Source organism: Phyllobates terribilis, unplaced genomic scaffold, assembly GCF_046119375.1.
Source record: "Phyllobates terribilis strain yellow unplaced genomic scaffold, ASM4611937v1 Scaffold_11__3_contigs__length_659146591, whole genome shotgun sequence".
NCBI lineage: Eukaryota > Metazoa > Chordata > Amphibia > Anura > Dendrobatidae > Phyllobates > Phyllobates terribilis.
The window spans coordinates 649,669,482-649,683,576 of NW_027362771.1; the positions used below are offsets into that span (position 1 = coordinate 649,669,482).

General features: G+C 52.0%; 1 protein-coding gene across 1 annotated transcript in view; it reads right to left on the reverse strand.

Moving 5' to 3' along the window:
• The window catches only part of LOC141165477 (transcription factor SOX-15-like), a 43,210-nt gene extending 30,748 nt beyond the window's left edge, over positions 1-12,462 (reverse strand). Inside the window, exon 1 of the mRNA XM_073651078.1 lies at positions 11,930-12,462. Within this exon, the coding sequence (XP_073507179.1) occupies positions 11,930-12,288 (359 nt within the window). The 5' untranslated portion in view covers positions 12,289-12,462. The remainder of the gene's footprint in view (positions 1-11,929) is intronic.
• Between the last annotated feature and the right edge of the window lie 1,633 nt (positions 12,463-14,095).

The window sequence follows — 14,095 nt, forward strand, 5'->3', positions numbered from 1 at the left end:
TCCCCGGGTGAAGAGTCGGCACAGGGTACCGGATCCCAAACTGGTGGGGGCAAAAACACACCCTAGCCAGAGACCGGAGGCCGTGGGCAGCATCTGCCACGGCCACCCATCACATCCACCCCGAAGGCACACCACATGAAGGGTCAGGGAACCCAAGGCCAAGGGTGTCCCAACAGAAGGCCCGAGGGAGCTGGACCTAGGTGGATCACTGGTGGGGACGGCCAGAGAACGGGACAGAAGGAGAGCTCAGGGCCACGCTCCGGACTTGTTTGGGGGTTGGCTGGATCCAGGACCTGGTGGACGCAGCACGGCTCGGGTGGTCACTCGAAGCTGGAGTGACCAGTACAACATCTGCAGTAAGTAAACACCCTTAACTGCACAACCCGACTCTGTCTTCATTGCCGTCTGCACTGCACCACCACAACCCCCATCCTCTGCACCTGTCCCTCCTGAGGCTATACCCCTCCCGTTGGGGGTTATCTCACCAAGCTGCGCACCCACCATCAGCCTCAGCGGACCCTGCTGCAGCGGCGGCCACAGTGACCGCATCACAACGGGTGGCGTAGTCGACACAAAAGAACTCTTAATAACATCTGTAGGACTGCCACATAACACTGAGTTTGACGCCCTGGGCACGGGCCGGGTCACAGCCGCTCGGAGACTACAACCCCCCATCTGATCCGGTGCCGGGTATTCCCCTCAAAAAGGAATATGTCCCAGGGGGCGCGTCATATACACATACCTCGTATACACCCCCCCACCTCGTATACACCCCCCCACCTCGTATACACCCCCCACACCTCATATACACACACACACCTCGTATACACACCCACCCACAACTAGTATAGAGACACACACCCTTTTAGACTTAATATTAACTAACAGGCCAGACAGAATAACTGAGGTGCAGGTCGGGGGGCACCTGGGATATTGTGACCACAACATTATACAATTCCACATGTGCTTCAGTAGGTGCCCAGCAAGGGAGTCACAAAAACACTGAACTTCAGCTAAGAGATGCCCTTCACCTTATAGACTGGGATAGGATCTTCAGGAATAGGAGCACGGATAGAAAATGGGAAATTTTCAAAACAGTCCTACATAGTCACTGTAGAAGGTCCATACCTTATGGGAATAAAAGGGCTAGGAATAGGAGGAAGCCAATGTGGCTAAATAAGGAAGTCAAGAGGGCAATGAAAAACAAAAAAAGGGCTTTCAGTAAACTTAAAGAAGAAGGCAGCGAGGAAGCGCTAATATCTTATAGGGAAAAAAACAAAATCTGTAAGAAACAAATAAGAATAGCAAAAGAGGAGACAGAGAGACTAATTGCCAAGGAAAGTAAAACGAATCCCAAACTGTTCTGTAACTCTATAAACAGTAAAAGGATTAAAACTGATGGAGTTGCCCATTGAAAAATCACCTGGGTAAAATCATAGAGGGCGATGAGGGTAAAGCGAACCTACTCAATAGCTTCTTCTCCACTGTTCTCACAAAAGAAAACTATTTATCGGAGGAAATGCAGAGTGATAAAGTAAACCCTCCGCTAAATATCACCCACCTAACCCAGGAGGAAGTTCAGAAACGCCTAAATAATATCAAAATAGACCAGTCACCAGGCCCAGATGACATACACCCCCGGGTACTAAAAGAATTAAGTAATGTGATAGACAGACCGCTGTATCTTATATTCAAGCACTCTTTATGCACAGGGACTGTCCCACTAGACTGGCGCCAAGCAAATGTGGTACCAATATTCAAAAAGGGGTCTAAAAGTGACCCTGGGAACTATAGAGCAGTCAGCTTAACGTCTGTTGTGGGTAAATTGTTTGAAGGATTTCTTAGAGATGCTATTGTAGAATATCTTAATGATAATAACTGTCTAACTCCATATCAGCATGGATTCATGAGGGATCGCTCCTGATGGCCTTCTACGAGGAGGTGAGCTCACAGCTGGACCGGGGAGAGTCAGTGGATGTTGTAGACCTTGACTTCTCCAAAGCGTTTGATACCGTGCCACACAAAAGGTTGGTATATAAAATGAGAGTGCTTGGTCTGGGGGATAATGTGTGCAAGTGGGTAACTAGCTGGCTGAGTGATAGAAAGCAGAGGGTGGTTATCAATGGAGTAAGCTCAGGGGGTGTCAGGGTTACTAGCGGGGGGCCTCAAGGGTCTGTCTTGGGCCCTATATTATTTAATATATTTATTAATGATCTAGTGGAAGGGTTGCATAGTAAAATAGCAATATTTGCAGATGATACTAAACTTTGTAAAGTAGTTAATACAGATGAGGATAGGGCACAGCTACAGGAGGATTTAGATAAATTGGGGAGTTGGGCCAAAAAATGGCAAATGGGGTTCAATGCCGACAAATGTAAGGTCATGCACATGGGAAAGAAAAACAGCAGTCACCCATACATATTAAATGGGAAACCGTTGGGGAAATCTGACATGGAGAAGGACCTGGGCGTCTTGGTTAATAGCAAATTAAATTGGAGTGCCCAGTGTCAGGCAGCAGCTGCGAAGGCAAATAGAGTCATGGCATGCATCAGAAGAGGAATAGGGGCATATGATGAGAACATTGTTCTTCCTCTGTATAAAGCGCTGGTAAGGCCGCACTTAGAATATTGTGCACAGTTCTGGCCTCCGGGGCTCAGGAAAGACATATTGGAGCTAGAGGGGGTACAAAGGAGGGCGACTAAGGTAATAAAGGGAATGGAGGGACTAGAATACCCAGAGAGGTTGTCAAAATTAGGCCTATTTACGTTGGAAAAGAGAAGGCTTAGGGGAGACCTCCTAAACATGTATAAATACATCAGGGGGCAGTACAGAGATCTCTCCCATGACCTGTTTATACCAAGGATGGTGACAAAGACGAGGGGGCACACTATGCGTCTGGAGGAAAGGAGGTGCCTGCACCAGCATAGAAGGGGATTCTTTACGGTCAGAGCTGTGAGACTCTGGAACTCTCTGGGAGAGGAAGTGGTGATGTCCAACTCACTTAATGAGTTCAAGAGAGGCCTGGACGCCTTTCTGGAAAACAATAAAATTACATCTTATGCTTAGTTAATTAATCCAGGGATTTAATCTGACTGCCAGATTGGAGTCGGGAAGTGAATTTTTCCTCAGTGATGTAAATTGGCCTCTACCGCATGGTACAGGAATAGCGGATTAGCTGCAGTGCACAAGAAACAGGCTGAACTGGATGGACGCTTGTCTTTTTTCGGCCTTATAAACTATGTAACTATGTAACCAACACCTCGTATACACACACACCCCTCGTATACACACACACCCCTCGTATACACACACACCCCTCGTATACACACACACCCCTCGTATACACACACACCCCTCGTATACACACACACACCTCGTATACACACACACACCTCGTATACACACACACACCTCGTATACACACACACCCCTCGTATACACACACACCCCTCGTATACACACACACACCTCGTATACACACACACCCCTCGTATACACACACACCCCTCGTATACACACACACCCCTCGTATACACACACACCCCTCGTATACACACACACCCCTCGTATACACACACACCCCTCGTATACACACACACACCTCATATACACACACACACCTCGTATACACACACACACACCTCGTATACACACACACACACCTCGTATACACACACACACCTCGTATACACACACACACCTCGTATACACACACACACCTCGTATACACACACACTCCTCGTATACACACACACACCTCGTATACACAAACACCCCTCGTATACACACACACCCCTCGTATACACACACACCCCTCGTATACACACACACACCTCATATACACACACACACACCTCGTATACACACACACACCTCGTATACACACACACACCTCATATACACACACACACCTCATATACACACACACACCTCATATACACACCTCATATACACACACACACCTCATATACACACACACCTCATATACACACACACCTCATATACACACACACCCCTCATATACACACACACACCTCGTATACACACACACACCTCGTATACACACACACACCTCGTATACACACACACACCTCGTATACACACACACACACCTCGTATACACACACACACCTCATATACACACACACACCTCATATACACACCCACACCTCGTATACACACACACACCTCGTATACACACACACACCTCGTATACACACACACACCTCATATACACACACACACCTCATATACACACACACACCTCATATACACACACACACCTCATATACACACACACACACCTCATATACACACCTCATATACACACACACACCTCATATACACACACACCTCATATACACACACACCTCATATACACACACACCCCTCATATACACACACACCCCTCGTATACACACACACACCTCGTATACACACACACACACCTCGTATACACACACACACCTCATATACACACACACACCTCATATACACACACACACCTCATATACACACACACACCTCATATACACCCACACCTCGTATACACACACACACCTCGTATACACAGACCTCGTATACACACACACACACCTCATATACACACACACACACCTCATATACACACACACACCTCATATACACACACACCTCATATACACACACACCTCATATACACACACACACCTCGTATACACACACCCACCTCGTATACACACACACACACCTCATACACACACACACACCTCGTATACACACACCCACCTCGTATACACACACACACACCTCATATACACACACACACCTCGTATACACACACACCTCGTATACACACACACCTCATATACACACACACACCTCATATACACACACACACCTCATATACACACACACACCTCATATACACACACACACCTCATATACACACACACCTCATATACACACACACACCTCATATACACACACACACCTCATATACACACACACCCCTCATATACACACACACCCCTCATATACACACACACCCCTCGTATACACACACACACCTCGTATACACACACACACCTCATATACACACACACACACACACACCTCATATACACACACACACCTCATATACACACCCACACCTCGTATACACACACACACCTCATATACACACACACACCTCATATACACACACACCTCATATACACCCACACCTCGTATACACACACACCCACCCACACCTCGTATACACACCCACCCACACCTCGTATACACACACACACACACACACACACCTCATATACACACCCACCCACCTCATATACACACACCTCGTATACACACACACACCTCGTATACACAGACCTCGTATACACACACACACACACCTCATATACACACACACACACACCTCATATACACACACACACCTCATATACACCCACACCTCGTATACACACACCCACCTCGTATACACACACACCTCATATACACACACACACCTCATATACACCCACACCCACACCTCGTATACACACACACACCTCGTATACACAGACCTCATATACACACACACACCTCATATACACACCCACCCACACCTTGTATACACAGACCTCGTATACACACACACACCTCGTATACACACACCTCATACACACACACACCTCATATACACACACACACCTCATATACACACACACACCTCATATACACACACACACCTCATATACACACCTCATATACACACACACACCTCATATACACACACACCTCATATACACCCACACCCACACCTCGTATACACACACACACCTCGTATACACAGACCTCATATACACACACACACACCTCATATACACCCACACCTCGTATACACACACACACACCTCGTATACACAGACCTCATATACACACACACACACCTCATATACACACCCACCCACACCTTGTATACACAGATCTCGTATACACACACACACCTCGTATACACCCACACCTCGTATACACCCCCACACCTCGTATACACACACACACACACCTCGTATATACACACACACACACACCTCGTATACACCCACCCACCTCGTATACACACACCCACCTCATATACACCCCCACCTCATATACACACACACACCTCATATACACACACACACCTCGTATACACACACACACCTCGTATACACACACACCCACACCTTGTATACACAGATCTCGTATACACACACACACCTCATATACACACACACCCCTCATATACACACACCCACCTCATATACACACACCCACACCTCGTATACACACACACCTCGTATATACACACACACACACCTCGTATACACCCACCCACCTCGTATACACACACCCACCTCATATACACCCCCACCTCATATACACACACACACCTCATATACACACACACACCTCGTATACACACACACACCTCGTATACACACACACACCTCGTATACACAGACCTCGTATACACACACACACCTCATATACACACCCACCCACACCTTGTATACACAGACCTCGTATACACACACACACCTCGTATACACCCACACCTCGTATACACCCCCACACCTCATATACACACACACCTCATATACACACACACCTCATATACACACACACACCTCGTATACACACACACACCTCGTATACACACACACACACCTCATATACACACACACACCTCGTATACACACACACACACCTCGTATACACACACACACACCTCGTATACACACACACACCTCGTATACACACACACCCACACCTCGTATACACACACACACCTCGTATACACACCCACCCACACCTCGTATACACACACACCCCTCGTATACACACACACCTCGTATACACACACACCCCTCGTATACACACACACCTCGTATACACACACACCTCGTATACACACACACCTCGTATACACACACACACACCTCGTATACACACACACCCCTCATATACACACACACCCCTCATATACACACACACACCTCATATACACACACCTCGTATACACACACACACCTCGTATACACACACACACCTCGTATACACACACACACCTCGTATACACACACACACCTCATATACACACACACACCTCATATACACACACACACACACCTCGTATACACACACACCCCTCGTATACACACACACCCCTCGTATACACACACACACCTCGTATACACACACACACACACCTCGTATACACACACACACCTCGTATACACACACACCTAGTATACACCCACACACCTCGTATACACACACATCTCGCGTACACACACACACCTCGTATACACATGCACACCTCGTATACACACGCACCCACACCTCGTATACACACCCACACCTCGTATACACACACCCACAACTAGTATACACATACACACCTCGTATACACACCCACACACCTCGTATACACACACACACCTCGTATACACACCCACAACTAGTATACACATACACACCTCGTATACACACACCTCGTATACACACCCACACACCTCGTATACACACACACACCTCGTATACACACACACACCTCGTATACACACACCCACAACTAGTATACACATACACACCTCGTATACACACACACACACCTCGTATACACACACCCACAACTAGTATACACATACACACCTCGTATACACACCCACACACCTCGTATACACACACCCACAACTAGTATACACATACACACCTCGTATACACACCCACACAACTAGTATACACACACCCACAACTAGTATACACATACACACCTCGTATACACATACACACCTCGTATACACACACACCTCGTATACACACACACACCTCATATACACACACCTCGTATACACACCCACCCACACCTCGTATACACACACACACACCTCGTATACACACACATCTCGCGTACACACACACACACACCTCGTATACACACACACCTCGTATACACACACAAACCTCGTATACACCCACAAACCTCGTATACACATGCACACCTCGTATACACACACACCTCGCATACACACACACACCTCGTATACACACACACACCTCGTATACACACACACACACACCTCGTATACACACACACCCCTCGTATACACACACACCCCCCTCGTATACACACACCCCCCGTATACACACACACCCCTCGTATACACACACACCTCGTATACACACACACACACACCTCGTATACACAGACCTCGTATACACACACACCCACACCTCGTATATACACACACACACACACCTCGTATACACCCACACCTCGTATACACCCACACCTCGTATACACCCACACACCTCGTATACACACACACCTCATATACACACACCCACACCTCGTATACACACACATCTCGCGTACACACACACCTCGTATACACACGCACCCACACCTCGTATACACACCCACACCTCGTATACACACACCCACACCTCGTATACACACCCACACCTCGTATACACACACCCACAACTAGTATACACATACACACCTCGTATACACACACACACCTCGTATACACACCCACACACCTCGTATACACACCCACAACTAGTATACACACACACCTCGTATACACACCTCGTATACACACAACCACAACTAGTATACACATACACACCTCGTATACACACACACCTCGTATACACATACACACCTCGTATACACACACCCACAACTAGTATACACATACACACCTCGTATACACACACACCTCGTATACACACCCACACACCTCGTATACACACACCCACAACTAGTATACACATACACACCTCGTATACACATACACACCTCGTATACACACACACCTCGTATACACACGCACCCACACCTCGTATACACACCCACAACTAGTATACACATACACACCTCGTATACAGACACAGACCTCGTATACAGACACACCCACACCTCGTATACACACGCACACCTCGTATACACAGACCTCGTATACACACCCACCCACACCTCGTATACACACACACACCTCGTATACACACGCACCCACACCTCGTATACACACCCACAACTAGTATACACATACACACCTCGTATACAGACACAGACCTCGTATACAGACACACCCACACCTCGTATACACAGACCTCGTATACACACCCACCCACACCTCGTATACATACACACCTCGTATACACACATACACCTCGTATACACACACCCACACCTCGTATACACACACACCCACACCTCGTATATACACACCCACACCTCGTATACACAGACACAGACCTCGTATACACACACCCCCACACCTCGTATACACATACACACCTCGTATACACAGACCTCGTATACACACCCACACCTCGTATACACACACACCCTGTATACACACACCCAACTCATATACACCCCCCCACCCCTCGTATACACACACATCTCGCGTACACACACACACCTCGTATACACACCCACCCACCCCTCGTATATACATACCCACCTCGCATACACACACACCCACCCCTCTTATACACATACCCACCTCGCATACACACACCCCCACACCTTGTATACACACACACACACCCCTCGTATATACACACCCACACCTTGTATACACACACCTCGTATATACACACACCCACACCTCATATACACACACCTCGTATACACACACACACCTCGTATACACCCACACCTCGTATACACACACCCCCACACCTTGTATACACACACCCTGTATACACACACCTCGTATATACACACAACTCATATACACACACCCACACCTCGCATACACAAACACACCTCGTATACACACACACCTCGCATACACCCACCCACCTCGTATACACACACACCTCATACACACACACACACACACACACACCTCGTATACACAGACACACACCTAGTATACACACACACCCACACCTCGTATACATACACACCTCGTATACACACACTTCGTACACACACACCTCGTGTGACGATACAACTTAAAATCTTAATTAGCCAGACGATCCAGTCGTCTCACCAGCTCAGTTGCCCCTCTCTATCCAGGGGTCTCACCTGCTCGGCTGCCCCTCTCTATCCAGGGGTCTCACCTGCTCGGCTGCCCCTCTCTATCCGGGGGTCTCACCTGCCCCTCTCTATCCAGGGGTCTCACCTGCTCGGCTGCCCCTCTCTATCCGGGGGTCTCACCTGCCCCTCATTATCCAGGGGTCTCACCTGCCCCTCTCTGTCCGGGGGTCTCACCTGCCCCTCTCTGTCCGGGGGTCTCACCTACTCAGCTGCCCCTCACTATCCGTTGGTCTCACCTGCTGCCCCTCACTATCCGGGGGTCTCACCTGCTGCCCCTCATGATCCGGGGGTCTCACCTGCTGCCCCTCACTATCCGGAGGTCTCACCTACTCGGCTGCCCCTCACTATCCGGGGGTCTCACCAGCTCGGCTGCCCCTCTCTATCCGGGAGTCTCACCTGCTCGGCTGCCCCTCTCTATCCGGGGGTCTCACCTGCCCCTCTCTATCCAGGAGTCTCACCTGCCCCTCTCTATCCAGGAGTCTCACCTGCCCCTCTCTATCCGGGGGTCTCACCTGCTCGGCTGCCCCTCTCTATCCGGGGGTCTCACCTGCTCGGTTGCCCCTCTCTATCCGGGAGTCTCACCTGCTCGGCTGCCCCTCTCTATCCGGGGGTCTCACTTGCCCCTCTCTGTCCAGGGGTCTCACCTGCCCCTCATTATCCAGGTGTCTCACCTACTCGGCTGCCCCTCACTATCCGGGGGTCTCACCTGCTCGGCTGCCCCTCACTATCCGGGGGTCTCACCTGCTCCTCACTATCCGGGGGTCTCACCTGCTCGGCTGTCCCTCACTATTCGGGGGTCTCACCTGCTCCTCACTATCCGGGGGTCTCACCTGCTCGGCTGCCCCTCTCTATCCGGGGGTCTCACTTGCTTGGCTGCCTCTCACTATCCAGGGGTCTCACCTGCTCCTCACTATCCGGGGGTCTCACCTGCTCGGCTGCCCCTCACTATCCAGGGGGTCTCACCTGCTCGGCTGCCCCTCACTATCCGGGGGTTTCACCTGCTCGGCTGCCCCTCACTATCCGGGGGTCTCACCTGCTGCCCCTCACTATCCGGGGGTCTCACCTGCTCGGCTGCCCCTCACTATCCGGGGGTTTCACCTGCTCGGCTGCCCCTCACTATCCGGGGTCTCACTTGCTGCCCCTCACTATCCGGGGGTCTCATCTTCTCGGCTGCCCCTCACTAGCTGGGGGTCTCACCTGCTGCCCCTCACTATCTGGGGGTCTCACCTGCTCGGCTGCCCCTCACTATCCGGGGGTCTCACCTGCTCGGCTGCCCCTCACTATCCGGGGGTCTCACCTGCTCGGCTGCCCCTCACTATCCGGGGGTCTCACCTGCTGCCCCTCACTATCCGGGGGTCTCACCTGCTCGGCTGCCCCTCACTAGCCGGGGGTCTCACCTGCTCGGCTGTCCCTCACTAGCCGGGGGTCTCACCTGCTGCCCCTCACTATCCGGGGGTCTCACCTGCTCGGCTGCCCCTCACTATCCGGGGGTCTCACCTGCTGCCCCTCACTATCCGGGGGTCTCACCTGCTCGGCTGCCCCTCACTAGCCGGGAGTCTCACCTGCTGCCCCTCACTATCCGGGGGTCTCACCTGCTCGGCTGCCCCTCACTATCCGGGGGTCTCACCTGCTGCCCCTCACTATCCGGGGGTCTCACCTGCTCGGCTGCCCCTCACTATCCGGGGGTCTCACCTGCTCGGCTACCCCTCACTATCCGGGGGTCTCACCTGCTGCCCCTCACTATCCGGGGGTCTCACCTGCTCGGCCGCCCCTCACTAGCCGGCGGTCTCACCTGCTGCCCCTCACTATCCGGGGGTCACACCTGCTCGGCTGCCCCTCACTATCTGGGGGTCTCACCTGCTCGGCTGCCCCTCGCCGCTGCTCTCCTCCTCTCCCCCCGCCTGGAGGCCGCTGCCCGGCTGTCGGGAGTCCCGGGCTCCGGGGGTCGGGGCCCGGCTCTCCGCCTTGTGCCGCCTCTTCTTGCGGGGGGCGTACTTGTAGCCGGGGTGGTCCCGGGCGTGGCGCTCCCGCAGCCGCTTGGCCTGCTCCCGGTACGGCCTCCGCTCCTCCTCGCCCAGCGCCCGCCACACCTCGCCCAGGCGGCGGCTGATCTCCGAGTTGTGCATCTTCGGGTGCAGGGCGGACACGCGCTTCCGCTCCTCGCTGGACCACACCATGAAGGCGTTCATCGGCCGCTTCACCGGGGCCTCCGCCATCCTCAGCAGCAGGTGCAGCGGCCGCAGCTCCGTCCCCAGCCCGGACCCTCCGCTCCTGAGGGGGATTTAAAGCCCCCCGCCCCTCCTCCTCCCTCTCCGCGGGGTCTCTTAACCCCTCCAGTGCCGGCAGATACAGCCCGCCCCATTCACAGCAACTGTCCAGTATTACCCATAGCAACCAATCAGATTTCGGCTTTTACTCTTCGTCTGCCGGCAGGATAATGTAAGCTGAGATCTGATTGGTCGCTATGAAAAACAGCAGGTGGGCATATGCTTCCATGGCAACAGTGGCCAGGGGCAGATATACTGTGCAGCGGGAGATGCTTTATAAATCAAGTTTATTGCAGTGATGCAGCCACTCTCATCCATAGAGACCAGGACAGGCAGAAAGCTGAGGTGATTGCATAACGACCAAACACATCTCCGTTTTCATTTTCCGACCTGTTGTGAAAAAATGAACGGAGTGATGGGATTGTTTTTTTGTGGAAACTAGGCCCAGAACGCCTCAACCATACCATGAGCGGATGATCACGGAAAGCATGGTGCCTGAAGAGGCGCCCACGAGCGGACAAGTGCAAGAAGAACCGCGTCTGAAGAGGCGACCACGAGCGGACGAGTGCAAGAAGAACCGCGTCTGAAGAGGCGACCACGAGCGGACGAGCACAGGAAGAACCGCGTCTGAAGAGGCGACCACGAGCGGACGAGCACAGGAAGAACCGCGTCTGAAGAGGAGACCACGAGCGGACAAGTGCAAGAAGAACCGCGTCTGAAGAGGCGACCACGAGCGGACGAGTGCAAGAAGAACCGCGTCTGAAGAGGCGACCACGAGCGGATGATCACAGGAAGAACCGCGTCTGAAGAGGAGACCACGAGCGGATGATCACAGGAAGAACCGCGTCTGAAGAGGAGACCACGAGCGGACGAGCACAGGAAGAACCGCGTCTGAAGAGGCGACCACGAGCGGACGAGCACAGGAAGAACCGCGTCTGAAGAGGAGACCACGAGCGGACGAGTGCAAGAAGAACCGCGTCTGAAGAGGCGACCACGAGCGGACGAGTGCAAGAAGAACCGCGTCTGAAGAGGCGACCACGAGCGGATGAGCACAGGAAGAACCGCGTCTGAAGAGGAGACCACGAGCGGATGATCACAGGAAGAACCGCGTCTGAAGAGGAGACCACGAGCGGACGAGTGCAAGAAGAACCGCGTCTGAAGAGGCGACCACGAGCGGATGATCACAGGAAGAACCGCGTCTAAAGAGGCGACCACAAGCGGATGATCACAGGAAGAACCGCGTCTGAAGAGGCGACCACGAGCGGATGATCACAGGAAGAACCGCGTCTGAAGAGGCGACCACGAGCGGATGAGCACAGGAAGAACCGCGTCTGAAGAGGCGACCACGAGCGGATGATCACAGGAAGAACCGCGTCTGAAGAGGCGACCACGAGCGGATGAGCACAGGAAGAACCGCGTCTGAAGAGGAGACCACGAGCGGACGAGTGCAAGAAGAACCGCGTCTGAAGAGGAGACCACGAGCGGACGAGTGCAAGAAGAACCGCGTCTGAAGAGGCGACCACGAGCGGACGAGTGCAAGAAGAACCGCGTCTGAAGAGGCGACCACGAGCGGATGATCACAGGAAGAACCGCGTCTGAAGAGGCGACCACGAGCGGATGATCACAGGAAGAACCGCGTCTGAAGAGGCGACCACGAGCGGATGATCACAGGAAGAACCGCGTCTGAAGAGGCGACCACGAGCGGACGAGCACAGGAAGAACCGCGTCTGAAGAGGCGCCCACGAGCGGACGAGCA